Raw genomic sequence first — 21189 nt, 5'->3', positions numbered from 1 at the left:
AACTCAGGGAAGTTCCTTAGGCTCTGAGTTCAAGCCCTAAGATTGGCACAAATGAAGGAAAAGAGGGAGGGAGGCAGGAAAGGAGGGAGGGAAAAATGAAAGAAGGAATGAACGAAAGAAAGAAGGAAGGAAGAAAGAAAAAGAAAGGAAGACAGTATAAATAAAACTCTGCCTCTAGGTTGTCACCACGGACTCATACCTGTAATCCTAGCTACTTGGGAGGCTAAGAACAGGAGAATTATGGTTCAAGACTAGCAGGGCAGAAAAGGGTCAAGAGACCCTTTCTCAGTCCATAGTAGGTGTTGTGACTCATTCCTGTCATCTAAGCTGCACGAGAGGCTGCGATTGGGAGGCTTGTGGTGCTAGGCCAGCCTGGGCAGAAGAGTCTACTATGATAGTCGACCTCCACGGAGTGCAACTAGATGTGGAGATGTGCACCTGTCATGTTAGCAAGAATGGGAAGCCTAAAAGAGGCGAATCGTGGCTCAGGTGCACACCTGGGTGAGAACAAAGTACCCATGAGAAAACGGGTCTGGAAGTGCAATAGAGTGCCAGCCTAGCAAGCAGGAGGCCCTGAGTTCAAACCCTAGTACTGCCAAAAAGAAAAACAGAAGAAGAAAAGGAAAAAGGAACTCTTTCCCTAGGTATGAATGACTGGTAAAGCAAAAATGGCGGCTGGACACTGAGCTTCCTGGCTCCGACCTGCACCTGTGGGGTTGGGAGGATGTAAGGACAGACAGCTGGAGCCAGGGCTGCCGGTGGCTCGGCCTTCTCCCGTGCTGTCCGCTGATCAGTTCTCCTCTGATGTCAAGCGTGGGCAGCTTGCAGAAATCGGAAACAAACTGTGGGAATCTTGAAAAGTTTGCAAAACAGTATCATTTGGCATGACTGTGTAGCCACTGTCAGGGGGCAGATGAGTCACAAAAGGTTCTATTGTGTATTTGTCCACTCTGTTCTTGTTCCATCTTCAAGGACTAAGACAGCTCACTGTGGAGCGGACGCTGGCTTAAAGGACAGCCCCACAGTGGAATCCGCCACATCTGCCTTTCCTCAGGACGGGCCGAGAGAGAAGCCAGCCACCCGGTGCTCTGCCTTGCCTAGCTCAGGTAAAACAACACAGAAACGTTCCTGGGTTCTATTCTATTAAAATGGCTGTAGTGTAACACAGCCAATCCGTTGCTATAGATTTAGCCTGCTGAAAAATGCTTATGGAAGATCATTTTGTGGAAACAGGAATACTGATCATGTTATGGGGGTAGTTAATTACCCAGGTAGGAGAGCCTTTTAAGTTTGAGCTGCATCATCTTTATTGTTTTTCTGGATGCAAAGTCCAGATTATGCTGTAACTCTTGCTCTTTCTGCCTCAGTACCGGGATTATAGGTGTGTACTACTTTACCTGCTGAATTTTTCTTTCTCTCTTTAAGCTCTCATTTACTCTACGCTGAATTTATTTCAGGGTCGTGTGTGTCTTCTAGGATGTCTTTTTCTTCTTTGCCATCTCTTCTGGTTTAGGGGCAATTTGTTCCTTTTCAGAGTGGATCGTCTCAATGTGGCGGGGGCTGCTCATGGTCTCCAAGGAGGAGATCGTAAGTTGGAGTGAGACTATCTTGGGGGGGAAAATGAAATAAAGAGAATCTACAGTAAGCTTTCAGATTATCGTCTTCCTTCCTTCCTTTTACTCTGTCTGTCTGTCTGTGCTGGTACTGAGGCTTGAACTCAGGTCCTAGTGCTCATGCTTAGTGTTTTCCTGTTCAAGGCTGGTGCTCTCCCACTTGAACCACAGCTACACTTCTGGCTTCCTGTTGGTTAACTGGAGTGAAGGCTCAGGGATTTTTCTGCCCAGGCTGGCTTTGAACCACAACCCTCAGATCTCAGCATCCTAAGTAGCCAGGATTTTCAGGCGTGGGCCAATCACTGTCCATTTGTAAACATGTGCAGCACAGATTCTGTGCTCTGTCTGGGCCACTGAGATCCTTTGCCAACCCCACCTGCCAGAGATGGACCGGTATGCGCGCGCGCGCGCGCGCACACACACACACACACACACACACACACACACACACACCCCTTCTGGAAATTGACAATTTTCAGATATTTGGTGCATTTTTGGCCATGCGTCCTTTAATAGTAAATTTCCTGCCACCTCCTCCACTTGCTTGCAGAGCAGGTGCTATACAGGTGGATGGTCATTCCTCCCGCACTTTTTTTGTACCATTTTTGTTGTTATTTTAAGTCCTGGGCCTGAGCGCTGTCCCTGAGCTTTTGTGCTCAAGGCTAGCACAGTCACGCAAGCCACAACTCCACCTCTAACTTTATGGTGGTTAACTGATGAAAAAAGTCTCACCAGCTTTCCTGCCCAGTGGCTTCAAACCATGATCCTCAGATCTCAGCCTCCTGAGTAGCTAGGATTACAGATATGAGCCACTAGTGCCTAGCTCTGAGGGCCTGGACTTGACCTTCCTGTTTTAGGCTTTGAGTCATTGCTGGTATGACCACTGTGCACTACTATGCTCAGGTTTTATTTAGGTTTTTTTTTCCATTGATATGGAGTCTCTCAGATTTTTCTACCCAGGCTGGTCTTGAACCTTGAATCTCCCATTCTCAGCCTTCTAACTAGCTAAGATGACAGGTACAAGGGATTGGCACAGCTCCTGGCACCTGGGGTTCTTAAGGGAAGATGAAGATTAGTGCCTCTTGAATTGCATGGTGGTGTGGAGTTTTGGGGGTCAAGTGAGCAATGAGTCAGTTTCAGGGATCAGCTCAGGCCTAGAGCCCACAGGAAGAGACTCACAAGTTGTTTTTGATTGTGGTTCTAATAATGATTGTTGGGTAATTCAGTCAGGAAAATGCTGGCGGTGGGGGAGGGGGGTGGTGGTGGCACAAAACAGCCACACAGGAGGGAGGGACAAGGAGATGGCCAAAAACACCCTTGTGTGCAGTTTGTAGAACTGTATCCACATGCAGGAAGAGCGACGGGGCGGGCAGGGGGGCGCCCAGCTTCCATAGGCCAAAGCAGAGATAAGCCCAGTCCCCCTACCCCCTTCTATGGCTTGCATTTTATTTAAGATCAGAAGCAAAGAGTCCATTGCTTTCAGGACAAGCCTTGAGCAAAGAACTCAGGGACAATGCCCAGGCCCTGAGTTCAAGCCCCACTACAGACAGGAAAAGAAAAGAAAAGAAAAGAAAAGAAAAGAAAAAAGATCATTGCTTTCAAATTCAAACACCCAGCACAGTGTGTAGGGGGGGAGGAAGAAGGGCGATTAAGGCAGGCGCTCTGTCCACAGGGCAGATGGATTATGGGAGAAGGTGGCAGTGGGGGGGGGGGGGGGCGGGGGATGAGCTGCTGACGCCCACCTAGGACCTGGCTGATCTCCAGGTCCCAGTGCAGCTGCCTCCACACGCGCCCTTGTGTCTGTGTCCACAGTGAACCCTACCTGTGCAGCCGGGGCCCACGTGTCACGCAGCAGGGCCTCTCCGTGGACTCTCTTTATCAGGTCCTCTTTGTGGCATGCTAGAGGGCTGCCCCATCCGGTCCTAAGTCCTCACCCCACCCGTGGGTTGTCTGGAGGGCAGACTGCCTGCTGGTGCCACCTGCCGAGCATTCTGCATTGGGACAGGCTCTCAGGGAACCCTTGAAGAAAGCAGATCAAAGCCCCCCCCTCCCGTCCCCCCCCCACTAGTGGCTCAAACCTGTCATCCTGGCTACTCTGGAGACTGAGAGCTGAGGAGATCAGTTCAAGCTGGGGCAGAAAAGTCTGTGAGACTTTGATCTTCAATGAACCAGCCAAAAGTCAAAAGTGGGGGTGTGGCTCAAGTGGTAGTGTGCACCAGCCTTGAGTGAAAAAGCTAAGCAGGGAATCGCAGGCCCTGAGTTCAAGCCCCAGTACTGGCATGAGCACAAACACACACACACACACACACACACACACACACACACACACACACACACGAAGAAATGGACGAGAAGGCATTATCTCTGAGGATGCAACCAATTTTTCCTTTCCTCCCTCCCTCCTTCCTCCCTCCTTTCCTTCCTCCCTCTCTTCCTTCTTTATTTTCTGTCTTTTGGGAGCCTTGAACATGTGCTCTGCCACATGGGGGCAGCTCCTGAGTTTCCTTCCATTAATCTGCTTATTTGCAATGCTGGGGATGGAACCCAGGGCCTCACACACACCGAGCAAGCGCTCCGCCACTGAGCTGTTCTCTCCACCTTCTACTGCATTTGAGAAGTGAAAATTCAAGGCTTAAATCCCTTCTTCAGGCAAGTTCCTGATGGAGGGGGCATGCTCACACAAGAGGCCCCTCTACCCGCCCCGGCAGTAAAGAGAAGCCATTTTGGAGGGGGATGGTCATTGGCCTCTCTTTCCAGTGCAGTGTTGATAGATTGAATCGGCCCCTCCCCTTTCCAGCAGCAATGCAGGCCGAACAATGATTACCCTGTGCATACTGAGAACGAAAATAGAGCCATCTAATAACTCGATTAAAGGATTTGTGGTGTGGTACTTTAAAGAGCAGGTGTTGCCAGTATAGGAAGAGGTGAGACAGAGGTGAGACGTTATGAAAGGGAGTTGCCCTGTAATTCTCAGAATGATGCAGCGGCCCAGTGCCACAGAAGGTGACCCTTGGGCTGTCTTGGGCATCGTGCTTTGGTTTGGGTCTCCTCAAGTGGGTACAGTGTCTGGGACACTGTGGGGAGAGGTGCCTGCTGTCCCTCTGCCCTTGTGAGAAGTGTATGAAGAAGCTGAGGCTACATCCACAGGAGCAGTTTCAACGCTGGCCCTCATTACCTTTGTGGCTTTATGCCACACAGGGACACTCTGCAGTTAGTTTTCCCACTTAGCCATAGTATTCTGCCTCGAGACATGAATACTGGGCACCACTGCAAAACCTTAATTGTTTCCCTGTACCTGCTGAAGAGGTTGGAGTGCAGTTCAGTGGAAGAACACGCACTAGTATGCACAAGGCTCTGGGTATGATCCCTAGTACCCTAAAATAAATAAATAAATAAACAAATAAACAATAGAAGGAGGAGGAGGAGGAGAAGAGGCTCTGAGTCTCAGGAGCCCAAGAATCCTATGTGTTCAACACAACTTGGCCTGAACAAGATAATCCACTATCACTGATTTTTCCCGTAGTTAATGTTCATTTCCAAAGCTAAAAATCAAATAAAACAAATTACCAAAAATAAAGAATTGGCCCTGGAATTGATCCCCAGTATTATAAAATCAATAATAATAACAACAGCAATAACAGTAATAGGATGGCCTCTCTGCCATGCAGGGCTTGGATGTCAGTCCTGTTCTCCAGTGAGGTTTTGCAGCGAATCCTGTCATGCTGTAGATGGTCCCCTTCCACTCTCTGTGCCTGAAGTATTTTTATCCAGTTTCTGGGTCAAGCTTGATCCCTGTTTGAAGAGTGTGCATCAGCGTATGCTTTCTGTTTTGACTGACACCCCCACCCCTGCCCCGGTTAGTTGTGGTGTTCCTGTGGCTTGTGCTGGTCCTGGGTCTTGAACTCAGGGCCTGGGTGCTGTCCCTAAGCTTTGTGCTCAAGGCTAGCACTTGACCACTTGAGCTACTGCTCCACCTCCAGCTTTGTGCTGGTTCATCGGAGCCTCACAGACCACCCTGCCAGGGTGGCTTATGAACCTGGAGCCTCAACATGCTCAGATCTCAGCCTCCTGAGTCGTAGCTAGAATTACAGGCGTGAGCCACCAGTGCCTAGTTCCAGCTTATTTTCTTGGAAAGGTGAAAACAAGTTTGGAAGACAGGAACCTGCCAATTCCACATGAAAACTCTTCTGCGTATTGATAGGTCTTGTCTCTGTCTGTCCCCCAGCTGAGACAAACAGGAGGCTCCAGGGCTCCTGGACCACACTGCCTTCAAGCACCCCAGGCGTTAGCCTGTCCACAGCTCCCAAGGAACCAGCACGCCTTTGCCTGCCCTTGCTGTCCCTTCCGGTCTACTTATTGCTTTCCTTTTGCAGCAAGCCGTCTCAGCTTCCCCTTTCTTCCTCGTGCCTAGCTGGCAGCCAGTCCCGCTTCCTGTTCTGTTACTCTGTTGAAATCGGATCCTAAGAAGTCAGCAGTGGCGTCCTTGAGGCTCAAACCACACAGGCTTTCATTGCAGCTTTGGTTTTCTTGCTCCACTTCTGGCATTTGATTTTTCTTTATTTGTTTATGTACTTATTTTGGTGGTTCATTGGAGATGCGAGTGTCATGGGTTTTCCTGCCTGGGTTGGCTTTGAGTTGCAATCTTCAGACCTCAGCCTCCTGAGTGGCTAGGATGACAGGTGTGAGCCAGTGGTATATGTTTGGCATATATTTGCCCACTTACTTCCCAACTGGATTTTCCAAGCGGCTCCATTGCACGGCTGTGGGTGGGGAACCCTGACTTGAGCTTGAGGTTGAATTCTAACTTGTCACTAATTGACCACATAATCTTTGGCAAAGTAATTCCCTCGTGCCTCAGTTTCTCCAACCTTACGATGGGGCTGGTAGGAAGAGTTCTCATCTCAGTTTGTTGCAAGAATTGAGGTGAGAATGTCCATGCAGTGTTTACATAATGTCAGCATCTGGCATGAGTAAGTATTCATTGATGTTATTTGTTGCCATAACAACAAACCACTGAGTCTTTGCACACATTTTTTTTAAAGAAAAGACTATTGCTTGCATTATCCAACACAGAGCTAGACAATAAGTATCCATATTGCAGTGGTCAGGGAAGACAGAAATTCTGGTCTTCCCCCCCCCCCCCCACCATCACACACACATACCAGGGCTTGAACTCAAGGCCTCTCACTCACTAGGCCTTCTGCTCAAGGCTGGTGCTCTACCACTTAAGCCATGCTTCTAGTCTGACCTTTTGCTGCTGACCTCGGAGATAAAGTCCTGAGGACTCCTCGGCCCAGAACTGGGCTTTGAACCACTGGTCCTCTAGATCTCAACCTCCTGTAGAGCTAGGCTGACAGGTGTGAGCCGACTTCCAGTTTAAATATGTCTGTTGTTGTTTTCCACCAACCGTTCCAGGGAGTGAGAGTTTAAACCTGTCTTTTCAGGATGTATCCTACTTGTTGAACAGGAACGGGTGACAAGGGCTAAGACTCCAGCTGTGTGTGTGACAACCACAGCAATCGATCAAGCCAGGGTTGCTCTCGTCCGGACACCACGTCCTGTCCCCCCGGGCTTAAACGCGGCTCGGCAGGCCTGGAAGCCGGGCACCGGCGCCATGGCGCCATCTCGTGGCCGCTCGGGGGTACGACGCGGGCAGCGCCCTGTTATATGATGTGGGCAAAGGTCCCCAGAACTGCCGTCCTTTCTGGAGAAAAGTGTGGGTGAGGTTGGTCTGGAGGCAAGAATAAGGGGAAAGGAACAGTAAGGGTGGTGGGGAGATGAGATCCCTTAGCATCGTGTGGGCACGAGAATCTTCTGTCCATCCGCAAGTTCCTTCTCACTGCAGGGCAATCCCCCCCCACCCCTCCCAGCACTGGCCGGCTCCCCCTCCACCCCCTGCCCTTGTTTGGAGCTCATCTCCCAGTGGCATGCACTGGGCCAATTTTCTAGAAACACCTGTGCCACCTTCTCATTTTCCCTTCTCTGATGGCAGGGAAATCAGGACGACTTAGCTGAGTCATCACATTGGGCGCCCAGCTGGACAGCAGCCCTCCCCGGGGGGACCCCAGGACCAGCCTGCCTTCCCCACCAGCCACAGCAGCCGCTCAGGTGACAGGCACCTCCTAGAGCCGCAGGTAAGGTGCCCACAGCCAGGGGCCACCCACACCATGGGGGAAACCGAGGCATGGTGGTTTGCAAATCCATCTTGCAGTGCCATTGTGTTACTGGGCCCAGAACGATTTGAACCCTGGACTCAGATGGAGCTGATCCCTTGGTGATGTTCTCTGAAGCGGATCTTATTTTTCTATTCACAGGTCACATGACTTGACCGGTAGGTGTGTGATAGATCACGCTGTCAGCACAGAGAATTAGGAAACTGTGGGATGCTTTAGACTGAAGCATCCCCAGGCTGGGTCAGCATCTAGGTTGTGCATTTCTCACAGAGTGATTAAAAGCACAGATTGGGCCCCGTGTGGGTGGCTCACATCTAGCTATTCAGGTGGCAGAGATGGGAGGATCACTGACTTCAGGCTAAAATGTAAATTAAATAGAAAAGTTCAAAAGACCTCCATATCAACAGAAGAAGTTGGTATGGTAGTGTATACCTGACAAGCCAGCTAGAATGCAAAGCATACGTTTGAGTGGTGAGGTCTGGGTAGAGCAGGAAAAAAAATCAAGACCTTATCTCAAAAGTAACCAGAACAAAATGAGATGGAGGCATGCCTCAAAGTGGTAGGGCTCCTGTCTAGTTAGCATGAAGTCTTAAGTTCAAACTCTACTGTTACCAAAAAGAAAAGTAACAAAAGAATAGACAGAATGTGGATCAGAACATGATGGAGTCTGTTTCTTCCCTCGTTTTGAAGTTGAAAAGAGATCCAAATGTGTATAATTGGGGCTTTGCTGAATTTGCACCAAGAGTAAAAGGATTAGGGAAGAGACACCTAATATTGGGAGTCCAGAAGGATTTGCGTTGGCAAATCTTGGCATAAAGTACACTCCAAGTTGTTGCAAAACCATGTCTTTTCTTTGAGACAAGGTAGGACCATGATGTTCTCCCAGACCGGGGCTGAGGAAAGCAGGGCCTAGCAGATGAAGGGGACCCTTGACCATTGTGCACTGCTCTGTGTGTGTGTGTGTGTGTGTGTGTGTGTGTATCATGTATAGACTTTCCTGCTCATTATAAGGTTGTTCTGGCAAGCTTGCAATGATCACACACCCCCCCCCACCCCGATCCTAGCTACTTGGGAGGCAGTAGGAGGATCATGGTTTGGGTTCAGCAGAAAGTGAGGAGTCCTTAACTCAGAAAATGAAAAGCTGGGCCTGGTGCTGTGGGCCTGTCGTTCCAGCCACGTGGGAAGCAAAAAGGAGGCTCATCATGATCCAGGCTGGTCAAGACAAAATAAAAGACACTATCCCCAACATAAGGAAAACCAAAGGGCTCCGGGAGGTTGCTCAAGTGGGAAAGTGCTTATCTAGCAAGAGCAAGGCCCAGAGTTCAAGCGCCAGCATCACCTTCAAAACCCCTGCCCCGCCCCCCAAAGGAACATGCAGGCCCCACAGTCCCTGACATTCTGATCAAATAATTCTGGAGCAGGCTGCGAGTTTATAACATAGATCAGGGGTGCTGATATACAAGACCCACCCCCCAAAGAAAACCAACTTGTGAGAAATTTTGTCTGTTTTCATCAAAGACCAGGCTGAGTACCAGGAGGAAACCAGTGTGGACAATGGAGATCACAGTTCCACAGCTTTTATCTTGCGATGGGAGCTTGGGAGGGAGAAGAAGATGTGCAAGAACAGATGGTGAAGATATGAAGCCTCTGTGTGTGTCTAGCGGCTTATGCCAAATTTTCCATGAAGAGCAGCTCAGCTCTCCTTGACTTTGACCTGCTGGAGAGCCTATTGTCATCTTGAATTCTAGGTCTGCTTATTAAGATTGCTTTGGCTAGTCTGGCAGGGTGGAACATGCCTGTAATCCCAGTGTCTCAGAGATTGAAATAAGAAAGATTTCCAGTTTGAGGGTCAACCTGAGCTACATAGCAAATTCCAGTTACCGCCATCCGGGGCAACATAGAGCCATTCTCAAAAATAAGCAAAAAAACAAAAAGGACAAAAAAATAAATAACAAGCAAACACGGGGATAGCTGCTTAGTTTCTGAAACTAGAGGAAGCTCTCTTGGTTGGTCAAAGCCCCAAGCTGCGCTGGTAAACTTGCAAGAGAAGTTAAGCACAGAAAACATGAGAGTAACTGGGCACTGGTCATTTTAGCTACTCAGGTAGCTGAGTTTTGAGGATCGTTGTTCAAAGCTTTGATTTCTAATTAAGTGAGACTTTGATTTCCAATTAAGTACCCCAAAAGCTAGAAATGGAGTTATAGCTTAAGTGGTAGAGTGATAGCCTTGAGCAAAAGAGCTCAGGGACAGCACCCAGACCTCTGAATTCAAGCCCCAGGACCTGATTTTGAGAGAGAGAGACAGAGACAGAGACAGAGACAGAGAGACAGAGAGACAGAGAGAGACAGAGAGTAGAGAGCAGAGAGGGAGAAAAGGAGGGAGGGGGGAAAAAAGAGAAAACAAGGGAGCAGTTTCTTCTCCCCAGCCAAGAGCAGCTCCAGGGTTAATTTCTTCTACCTTGGAGCAGCAATACCAGCTGTTTTCCAATGAGCCCCAGAGGTTAGGGAGAAGAAGGGTTTTCAGGGAACTCTACAGTGTCATCTCACAAAGAGAACATGGTTGAAACCACGTAGGTGGAGGGGGGGCGGGGTAGGGAGATGACAGGAAAACCAGATTCCTTACCAAGCTCCAGGTCAAAGGTAGTTAAAGCTTCCAAAGGGCAGTAGTTTAAGAGAGCTGGGTTCCAACAGGCAGGAACACAGCCCAGTTTGCCTAGGACTTTCTTGACATTAGCACTGCAAGTCTGGGTCCCAGGAAAACCCTTAGCCTTGGATAAACCATGGAGATTGATCAGTTACAAGTTTCCCAAGTTCAGTGACTGCCTATTGGATTGCTAATGCCACCTCCAGCGATGGTGTCAACCTGTCAACCTTGATGTGAACAGCCGGGCACTGGGTGTTGAACTCCAGCAGGTGCTCTCCTAGGTTTGCCTTTGATCACCACAGACCTTCTTCTGTGGATGTCCTATCACCAAGGTACAAGAAATCACCCTAAAGACCCCATTCAACACTGGCGGCTCTTCAAATTCTTAGCCGAGCTCAGTGCTTTGTGTAGCAATGGCTGTCGGTGCTAAGACTCCATCCAGATGGCTTGTTGTGGGCTCATGTGACGATTCTGATTTGGGGTTTTTGCTTTGTTTTTAGTTCCATGGACAACTCACAGAGAACACTGGACCAGCCCCTTCCCATCCCAACTTCCCAGCCCAAGAAGAAAAGAACATCGATTCTGTCCTTCTTTTCTAAGGTTTGAAACAAAATGTCATGAGTAGATATGCCTTCGGGGGGTGGGGGGGGGGGGCTGGCAGGTAGAGCTGTTTACCGGGGCCCCTGAAAACCGATGACAGCTCTTTTAACATGGATAGAATGTTTATTGGATGACAAGATGAGCTGAGAAGAATTTAACCTGCTGCCAACTCACCAATTTAAATACAGAGTGAGGGGCTGGGGATATGGCCTAGTGGCGAGAGAGCTTGCCTTGTATACATGAGGCCCTGGGTTCGATTCCCCAGCACCACATATACAGAAAACGGCCAGAAGTGGCGCTGTGGCTCAAGTGGCAGAGTGCTAGCCTTGAGCAAAAAGGAAGCCAGGGACAGTGCTCAGGCCCTGAGTCCAAGGCCCAGGACTGGCAAAAAAAAAAAAAAAAAAAAAAAAAAAAGAAAAGCTAAATACAGAGTGAATGGCAGTGAATAGTCAGAAATAACCACAAGGCTTGGAAATGACCAAATCTCACCGATAGTGCTGTAGGGCTGGGTGGCTCCTGCCTATAATCCTAGACTTTCAATAGGCTGAGATTTGAGGATCCTGGTTCAAAACCAGCCTGGGCAGACAGATCCAAGACTCTTATCTCTGACTAATCAGCACAAAAGCCAAAAGTTGGAGATGTAGCTCAAGTGGTAGAGTGCCATCCTTGATTTAAAAAAAAAAGCTGAGGGAGAATGTGCTGTCTTGAGTTCAAGTACTGGCAGAGAAATAGCCAGGTCTGGATTCAGTGCTGTAGAACCTCTTACTAAAGAAGGGGCATGTTGGTAGTGGCTTTTGTTTATCTGGGTCTTTCATGGTCTTGAGTCTGTCTCTAGGAGGGTTGCAATGTTGTGTGTTTTGAAGAACACCATGGCCTTCCTAGTGACAGAGTTCATTGCACACATGGACCATGGCCGGCCCCATTTCTTTGCTATGTGGTGGCTTAGAGTCCAATCTTCCTTTGCCAGTCCTGGGGCCTGAGCACTGTCCCTGGCTTCTTTTTGCTCAAGACTAGCACTCTACCACTTGAGCCTTAGCACCACTTCTGGCTTTTTATGTGGTACTGAGGAATCGAACCCAGGGCTTCATGAGTACAAGGCAAGCACTCTACCACTAGGCCATACTCCCAGCCCTAGACTCCAGTCTTTGAAGAACACATTTGTGCATCCAATATGCAGTGTTTCCCAATGTGTGTTGTTTCCACATTTCTCTTCGGCATCTCAGTGGCTCAGATGCGTGCATTCTGGAGGTGGGACAACCTTTAAGTGCCTTGAAATAGTGTGGATGTGTAGCGGATGTGTGTGCTTTGCCAGAGGTGTCACATTCATTCTATTAGGTGGCTGAGGAAGATGACCTCTAAGAATGGACCCTTGGGTTTAGCCCTATGGATGAGTGGGGATGGAGGGGAATGTCAACTTGACTGCAGAGAGTTCAAAAGGGAACAGGAGGGGAGGGTGCAGGAAGACCATGTAGACATGCCATTCATGGAGTTTAGCTACAAAGTGGAGCAGAAAAGGGAGAGGGAAGAAGACGGTCAAGGGAACTCTTTGCTTTGAGTTGGGATGAACACTGTGAAAAGATTCATATTTTCACAGCATCCATCAGGCCCTTAGAAAGTCCTTCATCTTCCTAGGGGTGTGTGTGTGCGCGCGCGCGCGCGTGTGTGTGTGTGTGTGTGTGTGTGTGTGTGTGTGCGCGCGCGCATGCGCGCACGTTGGTCCTGGGACTTAAACTCAGGGCCTGAACACTGTCTCAGAGATTTTTTTTTTTACTCAAGGCAAGCACATTACCACTTGAGCCACACCTTTACTTCTTGTTTGTTTTTTTTTTTTCTGGTTAATTAGAGATAAGAGTGTCATGGATTTTCTTTCCAGGGTTGACTTTGAACAGTAATCCTCAGATCTCAGCCTCCTGAGTAGCTAGGATTATAGATGTGAGCCACCAGCACCCGGTCCTTTTATCGCCCTGCATTGTAACTAGAGAGCCTCTCTCCCCATACTTCCTCCAGATCAGCCTCAGCACCAGTCCTGAAGTCATTTTTCCCCAGTCCTTTTCCTCTATAATTTCCTTATTATGTACATATTGTAATGGATCTTACCAACAAAAATCAGGTATCTCTAGAATCTGACAGTGTAGCTCAGTGGTCAAATGTGTGCTTAGCATACATAAAGTTCTGGGTTTGATCCTCAGCACCCCCACCCCCACCCCTTTAGTGATAAGATTTTTCTTTAAGGGAAGGAGGGTGTGGCCGGGGTTGGGCTCATTGAGTGACTCTGACCTCTCTTTCTTGACGTACCTCCAGGTCTCTTGGAAACTGAAATTCCAGCACCAGGAGCCTTTGAAGAATGTGGTTTTCATCCTGGCAGAAAAGGCTCGTGATCCCAATGCTAAAAAGCGCCATCTGGCCATGAGAGGCCTGGGCACCATGGCTTGTGAAGCCCCAGACCAGGTAGCGGAGGGAGGCGGGGCTCAGCAGGCCTTCTTGACTCTCCCAGCTCCCCCTTCCCTCCTGGAGAGCAGTCCCCAATTGGGGGGGGGGGGCGGTCATAGCACCTGATGGGCTGCCATCTTGGGTGGAACCTAGCATCATGGAGCAGTACACAGATGGCACTTCACAGTGTCTGTGGGTCAAGGATGAGACCCCCCCATGCTAGCCTAACCCTGTTCCTCCCTGAAGCCCGGGGTCCTTCATCAAGGTCTCCAGGCACCATTGGGCTCCTCCAGTTGTACGAGTGAGGTCTCTGGTTTCTTGCTGGCAGCAGCTCACACTGGTTGCTTGTAGCTGCGTCTGACACTAGGTGAGAAAGCCACAAGAGAGACATCAATTTTGTCAGACTCTGTGAGTCTGGAAGTAAGTCCCGGGGTCTTTCCATTCTTGAAAAGGGCAGATAGTAAAGGTGTGACTCGGGCCCTGAGAGGCCATCTTTCTTCTGGATTATTAGCTGTGGAAAACAACTACTGTTAAGATTGACCCCCACGGACACTGCCCACTGGGGAATCGAAGCACAATGTATGTTTGCTTAGTAAGTGACATTTTGTCACATTGCCTCCATTAGCATCTGCCAGTGTCAGAACCATCTCATGTCCTTGCTATGGTACATAAAGGACCTAATGCCCCAGGCCCTTGATGGCGTGGCCCACCCCTTCTTGGAAGTACCCGCCCAGTTCACCTGCCCAGAGCCCATTTTCCAGGTTGCTCTTTCTGTCTTCCATAAGAGACCCTGTTTTGGGCTCCTGGGTTGGGGCTTGAACTCAGGGCTGGGGCGCTGTCCCTGAGCCTGTTTGTGTTCAAGGCTAGTAGTCTACCACTTGAGCCATAGTACCACTTCTGGCCTTTTCTGAGTAGTTTATTGGAGATAAGAGTCTCACAGAGTTTCCTGCCAGGGCTAGCTTCAAACCTTGATCCTCAGATCTCAGCCTCCTAAGTAGATGGGATTACAGGCATGAGCCACCAGTTCCCGGCTACCATTTATGTTTTGATGGGAGTTGGTAGGAGTTCCTAAAGACAACCCCGGTCTCCTGGTCTGTGTCTTAGAGAACTGGAGGATTAGAAGTAAACTTGCTTTTTCATCTCAAGAGAAGCCATTCTTAGGCTATGAATGGTTTTCCCAATTTTGGTAACAGGTGAGGAAGTACAAGAAAATGATGCTAGACCTGCTGGTGTATGGACTGTATGACCCCGTGAGTTCAGAAGTCATCTATGAGAGCGTGAAGGCTCTGACCATCATCCTGGGAAAGATCCAGGGCAAATGTCTGGGCTCCTTTTTCATAGACATCACCCTGCAGACCAGGACTTTGCTCGATGACGTAAGTGCAACGGTGCCTAAAACCCTGGAGCATTGCGATCATGGCGGGATGGGAACCGAGAGGTCCTGAGTGGAATGCTGCTCAGGAAACAAGGACCGTGTCATTCGCTTTTTCTTAATGAGTGTTGTTGAGAGACTAACCTGCATGGGGAGTTAGGGAGCTCAGGAGGGGTGCACAGTATCCGGTTGCCATCCTTCAAGGGGCTTTCGTATGCTCATCGGTGTAAGCCAACAGATGTACTCTGATGACAGTGATGGTGTTGGCAGGTAGCGGATGCTGTCTTCTACCTGCAACAATGGCAGTAGCTTTTAGGGACCTCTTACCATGTGCCATACACCATGCTGGGCACTTTATACTGATAATCTCATGGAATCCCCACAGTCACCCTGGGACGAGGTTTCCTTCACTGTATGCATGTCGTCACCTGGGACCCCCCCTCCCCAAGGTCTTAGAGCCTGTATAAGTGGCTCCCAAAGCAGACCCTCTGGATTCAGCATTTGCTCTATTAACCGCTGGATCACAAGACCATTTGAGCAAGAAGTGCATGGGTTACAGTGTTTAGCCTGGGGCCACGGGGATTTGGAGGTAGCAGCCGCAAGCTAAGGTATCACCCTGCTGCTGTTCTGTCTTTCCCTCCTGAAAGAAGAGCACAGGGCATTTATTTACTCCTAGAACAACTTACACCAGCTTCTTATCTCCTCACTCTCTATGGAGCCTCACGGCCTGAGCTGGATGAATCAGATGAGAGATGTTGAGATTATGAAAGGCAGGGCTGATCTAGGAGCTGCTAGCACCTTCTTCCTGTCCTCCCGAAACAGATTTGGGGAGAGGATAGGAAGGTGTTCACACTGACATTCTGGAATGCCATCAAATGTCTTCAGGACTTGTCCTTAAATCTCTCTGGAACGTCATGTGTTCAGCCACTTTATGAAACCTGCTTGCCAGGATTGGGGCTCAAACTCAGAACCTGGGTGCTGTCCCTTAGCTTTTTCGCTCAAGGCTGGTACTCTACCACTTGAGCCACAGCTCCACTTCCGGCTTTTTTTTTTTTTTTTTTTTTTGCTGGTTAATTGGAGATAAGAGTCTTAAGATTTTTGTCTGCCTGGGCTGGCTCCTTAGATCTCAGCCTCCTGAGTAATTAGGAGTATAGGGGTGAGCCAGCGGAGCCCAATACGTGTGTGGTTTTTGTTTTTGTTTTTCATTAGAAGCTTTTGAGCCTGTAGAAGGAGGACTGGCTGCACCTGTTCGTGCTGTGCTCACTTGCTCACTGCGTGTTTGTGCTGTGCACACTTGCTCACGGTGTGTGTTCCACCAGACGCCTGTCACCTGCATTCCTATGCACGGCAGCAGTAAGGGCGGGCTTTGAAGGGGGTGAGCTCTCAGCCAGGGTTAGTTGAATTGTGCACACACATAAGCACTTGACAGAGCAATGAACAAAGTACAGCCTGGAGGCAGATTCTGTGTATGTACCTATGCTAAAAAGTATTTTGGATACTTCACAAATTGAACGTCAGTCCTCAGGCCTGCTGAGTCTCTAAGCTCCCAGTTCTAGATGCTTTTTTTTTTTTCCCCTCACAGACAAGGCCCTGACCTCCTGTTTCCTCTAGCTTACCTAGAGCTGCATAGGACCAGGAAACACTGGCAGAAAATCTATGTAGCAAGTCAGAAGACCGGCACCCTGTGCAGGGGGGTGACGGGGGGGGGGGGCTGCTCAAGTACATTCTAATACAAGGAATAAACCCCAACCCAACTCAATCCAATTTAACCCAACCTGATTTAATCCAATCCAACCCAACCCAACTCAACCCAAACCAATCCAACCCAACCCAACCTAACCTGAACAAACTCAAACCCAAACAAAACTAAAAGAAAGGAACAAAAGAATGACAATTCCTATGGGTATTGAAGCAGGTTAAGCTCCAAGGTAGGTTGGGAGAAGCACTGAGTTGCATAGCACCAGGGGGATGGTGTGAGTCCACGAATGTAAGGAGGAGGAAAGCACTCTGGATCTGATGGCCAGGTGTGCAATAGATAGCTAAGAATGATGGCTCTGTTGTTTTGTTGACACAACCCACAGGACAACGACAGTGTGAGATACTCGGCCTTTGTTTTATTTGGGCAATTGGCTGCATTTGCTGGGAAGAAATGGAAGAATTTTTTTACCAATCAGGTGAAGCAGACGCAGGATTCCCTCCTAACCCATTTGCAGGATAGAAACCCTCATGTCGCCAAGGTAAGGCAGTGACCCTCCAGCCAACTGCACGTAGCTTCTGTGCTCTTCCTAGCATGCAGCAGTGTCGTCATTGCTGAGCTCAGATGTGGATGCCTTGGGTTCCTGTCAGTTAGAAACAGGAAGTCATGCTGGGCGTGGTGGTGCACACCTGCAATCTTAGCACTCAGAGGAGGAGCAGGAGGATTTTGAGTTAGGGGCCACCCTGGATTACATGGGAAGATCCTGTTTCAGAAACCAAAACAAACAAAAGGAGTAGTCCGTAGGATAGCCATGGGACTCCTGTAGCTTTCTGGTGTGACATCTCTCCCGGAGCCAGGGTCTCATAACCATCCACCCACCCAACCCAGTACCCATCAGTGCTAGATAAACTCTGGTTGGCAGAGGATAAGAGGGGGCAGGTGGAAGTAGTGGGGGCAGCAGCTTGTATAACAGGAAGAGACTTGTCCATCTGCAGAGCGTGGTGTGGATTTCTCACCCCTGGGTCCTCAAGACCCTGTGCAACTTCTGTGTTAGTCTCTGAGTGGATGCGTCCTCACAGGGCCCATCCACTGCAGCCTGCTTTGGAGTGGGGCTGGGTTCGTGTCAGAACCACTGGGAACAGAAGATTCCATGAAAGCATGTGTGTGTGTGTGTGTATGTGTGTGTGTGTATGTGTGTGTGTGTGAGAGAGAGAGAGAGAGAGACAGAGACAGAGACAGAGACAAAAGACAGAGAGTAAATGTAAGGTTCAAGGTATGGCCTTGTTTGGGATCCTAGAACCTCCGTGGTCTTTTTTTCACAGTAGGATGGCATTACTTTCCGCAGGCATGCAAAACAACTTTTCAAGCCTGTTCTCCATATCTGAAACTGAAGAAGGAATGCACCTTCCAAAGTGAAGAAGATCAAAGGAACGCCAAGCTCTGCCGGCAGTTGGTGAGCAAGCCGGGGCAGGAGAGAATTCTCTTTCGGTCTCTGACACGGAAGGTGGCCAAGGCCCACCAGGGAGTTACCCCCCAGACACACATTAAATGACTCCAGCCAATGATTCCCACTGCCAGTGACCCCTAATGCATTGTAACAGTGAGGTGCCTGGAAGATTATGCGCACAGCTATTGGCAAATCTGGTTCAGGTCGGGAGTTGCACGCAGGTGACCCAGCCACCGCCTCGCCCACCTGCGCTTATCCTAATGCTTTGCGTTGACAGCTGGCCACTAGTTACGTAGTTCTGGAAGCTTCCCCAGTCCTTCCCTCACATGTACCTTTGCTAATGTCTTTCAGAGCCACTATCATCCAGAGCTCCTGCAGTTCTTCTACGCCAATAAAATACTCTAAGTGCAGAGAGGCAGGATAATGGTTCCACATAAGAGCCCTGCGGGGACATCGGTTGTCTCTGTCTGTTCTGTCTCGTTGGATGTCTCTTTTGCTTGCTTCTTAGGATTGTATCAGAAAACAAGGGGTCAGGCGGGCAAAGGAGGTGGGGGAATAACTCCATGGAGCTGCGTATACCCAGAGTAAAATCCTCGGTTGTTTTTCTCATCTGTTTCTCCCCACCCACACTTGACCCGAAGATATTTTCTTTCTTTAGAAATATCGAAAGCATTTGTAGGTACCATGCTTAATTCTCAGCCACTTTCTTCTTAAGTTCATTCCCATGAACTAACTTGTATTCTTACGATTTAATCTCTTAGCAAAGTAATTATTCCCTCAAAGTTGTATTTGCTATTAATATTTGGCTATTTGCTGTCGATAGCTATTCTCTTTGATTTATTTAAAGTTGGTCAACAGGGCAGGCAGATGGCTTGCAGCGATTGTATTTAGGAGTTTCTCATTGTCTTTGGAAGTCTTGCCTTCAAGATCATCTTAAAGAGAACAAAAATATGTCAGTGTGTTGGAATTTCTTTGATGGTAACTAATGGAATAAAAATAGTAAGTAATATTTATTGGCTATTACTGATTTATTAATATTTATGTATCTATTATCTAGGAACTTTATACTGGTCAGTCATGGGACTTGAACTCAGCCTGGATTCTGTTCTGGAGCTTTTTTGCTCAAAGCTGGCACTCTACTACTTTGAGCCACAGCACCACTTCTGGTTTTCTGGTGATTAATTGAAGATAAGGGTCTCACAGACTTTCCTGCCCAGGCTGGCCTTGAACCATGATCCCCAGATCTCAGCCTCCTGAGTAGCTAGCCACCACTGCCCAGCTACCTAAGAACTTTTTTTTTTTTTTTTTTGCCAGTCCTGGGGCTTAGACTCAGGGCCTGACCACTGTCCCTGGTTTCTTTTTGCTCAAGGCTAGCACTCTGCAACTTGAGCCACAGCGCCACTTCTGGCCATTTTCTGTATATGTGGTGCTGGGGAATTGAACACAGGGCTTTATGTATCCGAGGCAAGCACTCTTGCCACTAGGCTATATCCCCAGCCCCTAATCTAAGAACTTTTTAACAAGTGTTTTTAGTATTCACAGCAACCCAAGGACATAAGTATAATTAGCATTCTCATAAGATGAGAAAACTAAGGGGCAGTTAAGTAATTGCCCAAGATAAATGGTGGAGCAGAATTAAAATCCATATGGAGGCCAGGGCTTGATGGTGCATACCTGTAGTCCCAGCTACTTAGGAGGCAGAGATAGGAGGATCGTGGTTTGAGAGTATTCTGGGCACAAGTTAGCTAGACCCTATCTCCAGAATAAGCAAGGAAAGTGGTACATGCCTATGGTTCCAGCTAGTCAGGAGGTAGAACTAGGAGAATTGTGGCTTGAGTCCAGCCCAGGCAAAAACTGTGGACTCCATCTGATAAACTAAATGCAACAATGATTCAAATGATAGAGCACTCACCATTGATGGGGGTTGGTTAGAAACATGAGTAACAAAACACATAAGCAAACAGAAGTTTCCCTGTGTCTCCATTCTTTTCTTCAACCCAGTTAGCTGAGACTGCTACAAAAGCCACCAAAGTCTACATTTTCAGCCATTTAAGTGAGCTAAGCATGTGTTTTCATTAACCATTTATTGACTGATAGACTCATGTATGATGCCAATATTCAGTATCTGAGGGGGTTACATCACTATATTTTTCTTATTTAGGGCATATTTTATTAGTTTCTGTAATAAAACCCACATAGATAAGACTTTATATATTAATAGTTTGCTACCCCTGCGACACAGGAAAAAAAATAAGTCTAATGTTTCTAAACCAGAATGGCTATTAATTTCTTTTTTTTAAAAATAATTATTTATTTATTATCAAAGTGATGTACAGAGGGGTTACAGTTTCAGTTACAGTAAGGGAGTGAGTACATTTCTTCTTTTTTTTTTTTGGCCAGTCCTGGGCCTTGGACTCAGGGCCTGAGCACTGTCCCTGGCTTCTTCCCGCTCAAGGCTAGCACTCTGCCACTTGAGCCACAGCGCCGCTTCTGGCCATTTTCTGTATATGTGGTGCTGGGGAATCGAACCTAGGGCCTCGTGTATCCGAGGCAGGCACTCTTGCCACTAGGCTATATCCCCAGCCCCAGAATGGCTATTAATTTCTGTAGGATTCAACTCAACACAATAAGCTGAGATACTTTCTTTCAAAGTTGACAGCACAGCACAACTTTTGCCAAATGCAAGTTATGTACATGCATATGCAGCAGGTATATGAATATGTGTATGTAAGTCAAGTAATAGTAATCTATATGCATCTATCCCAGCAACAGATGCCAAAGTTGTCTGATCAAGATCCCAGAGGTGTCCAATATTAAAAATAAAGATTAAAAATAAACAAACCTCAAAAACAGCCCAGTTCTGTTCCTGGTGTGGGATTTTTTTGTTTGTTTGTTGTTGTTTTTCTGGTCCTGGAGCTTGAACTCAGGGCTGGGGCACTGTACCTAAACTTCTTTTGTTCAAAGCTAGAGCTCTACTACATGAGCCACAGCACCATTTCCTGATTTTTCTGAGTGGTTATTGGAGCTAAGAGTCTTATGGATTTTGCTACCTTGGTTGGGTTTGAATCAAGATTCTCAGATCTCAGCCTCCTGCATAACTAGGGTTACAGGCATCAGCTACAGGTACCTGGTGTGTGTACCAATTTTAATCAATCCTTATTTCTTGAAATTGGGAATTTTGACCAAAATGAGTAATAGACCTGGAGGTATGGTTT

At 48.1% G+C, this 21189-nt stretch overlaps 1 protein-coding gene across 4 annotated transcripts; it reads left to right on the top strand.

The window, feature by feature from the left end:
- The first annotated feature begins 1001 nt into the window (after window positions 1-1001).
- Mro (maestro) lies at window positions 1002-18985 on the top strand. 4 transcript variants are annotated; one of them, XM_048363166.1, is made up of 7 exons: window positions 10499-10761; window positions 10930-11029; window positions 13331-13477; window positions 14653-14835; window positions 16913-17068; window positions 17873-17980; window positions 18326-18985. In XM_048363166.1, exons 2-7 carry the CDS (start codon window positions 10934-10936, stop codon window positions 18377-18379), a joined length of 744 nt encoding a protein of 247 aa, XP_048219123.1. In that variant the 5' UTR covers window positions 10499-10761; window positions 10930-10933; the 3' UTR covers window positions 18380-18985. The 4 variants fall into 4 exon arrangements, with proteins under 4 accessions (XP_048219122.1, XP_048219121.1, XP_048219123.1 ...); XM_048363165.1 differs by lacking the exons at window positions 10499-10761; window positions 18326-18985 and adding an exon at window positions 1002-1106 and having other exon boundaries at window positions 17873-18319; XM_048363164.1 differs by lacking the exons at window positions 10499-10761; window positions 18326-18985 and adding an exon at window positions 7661-7747 and having other exon boundaries at window positions 17873-18319.
- Window positions 18986-21189: the final 2204 nt, after the last annotated feature.

This window comes from Perognathus longimembris, chromosome 15 (genome assembly GCF_023159225.1).
Source record: "Perognathus longimembris pacificus isolate PPM17 chromosome 15, ASM2315922v1, whole genome shotgun sequence".
Lineage (NCBI taxonomy): Eukaryota > Metazoa > Chordata > Mammalia > Rodentia > Heteromyidae > Perognathus > Perognathus longimembris.
The sequence above is the reverse complement of the archived record's forward strand: the minus strand, read 5'-3'. Positions and strand labels throughout refer to the sequence as shown.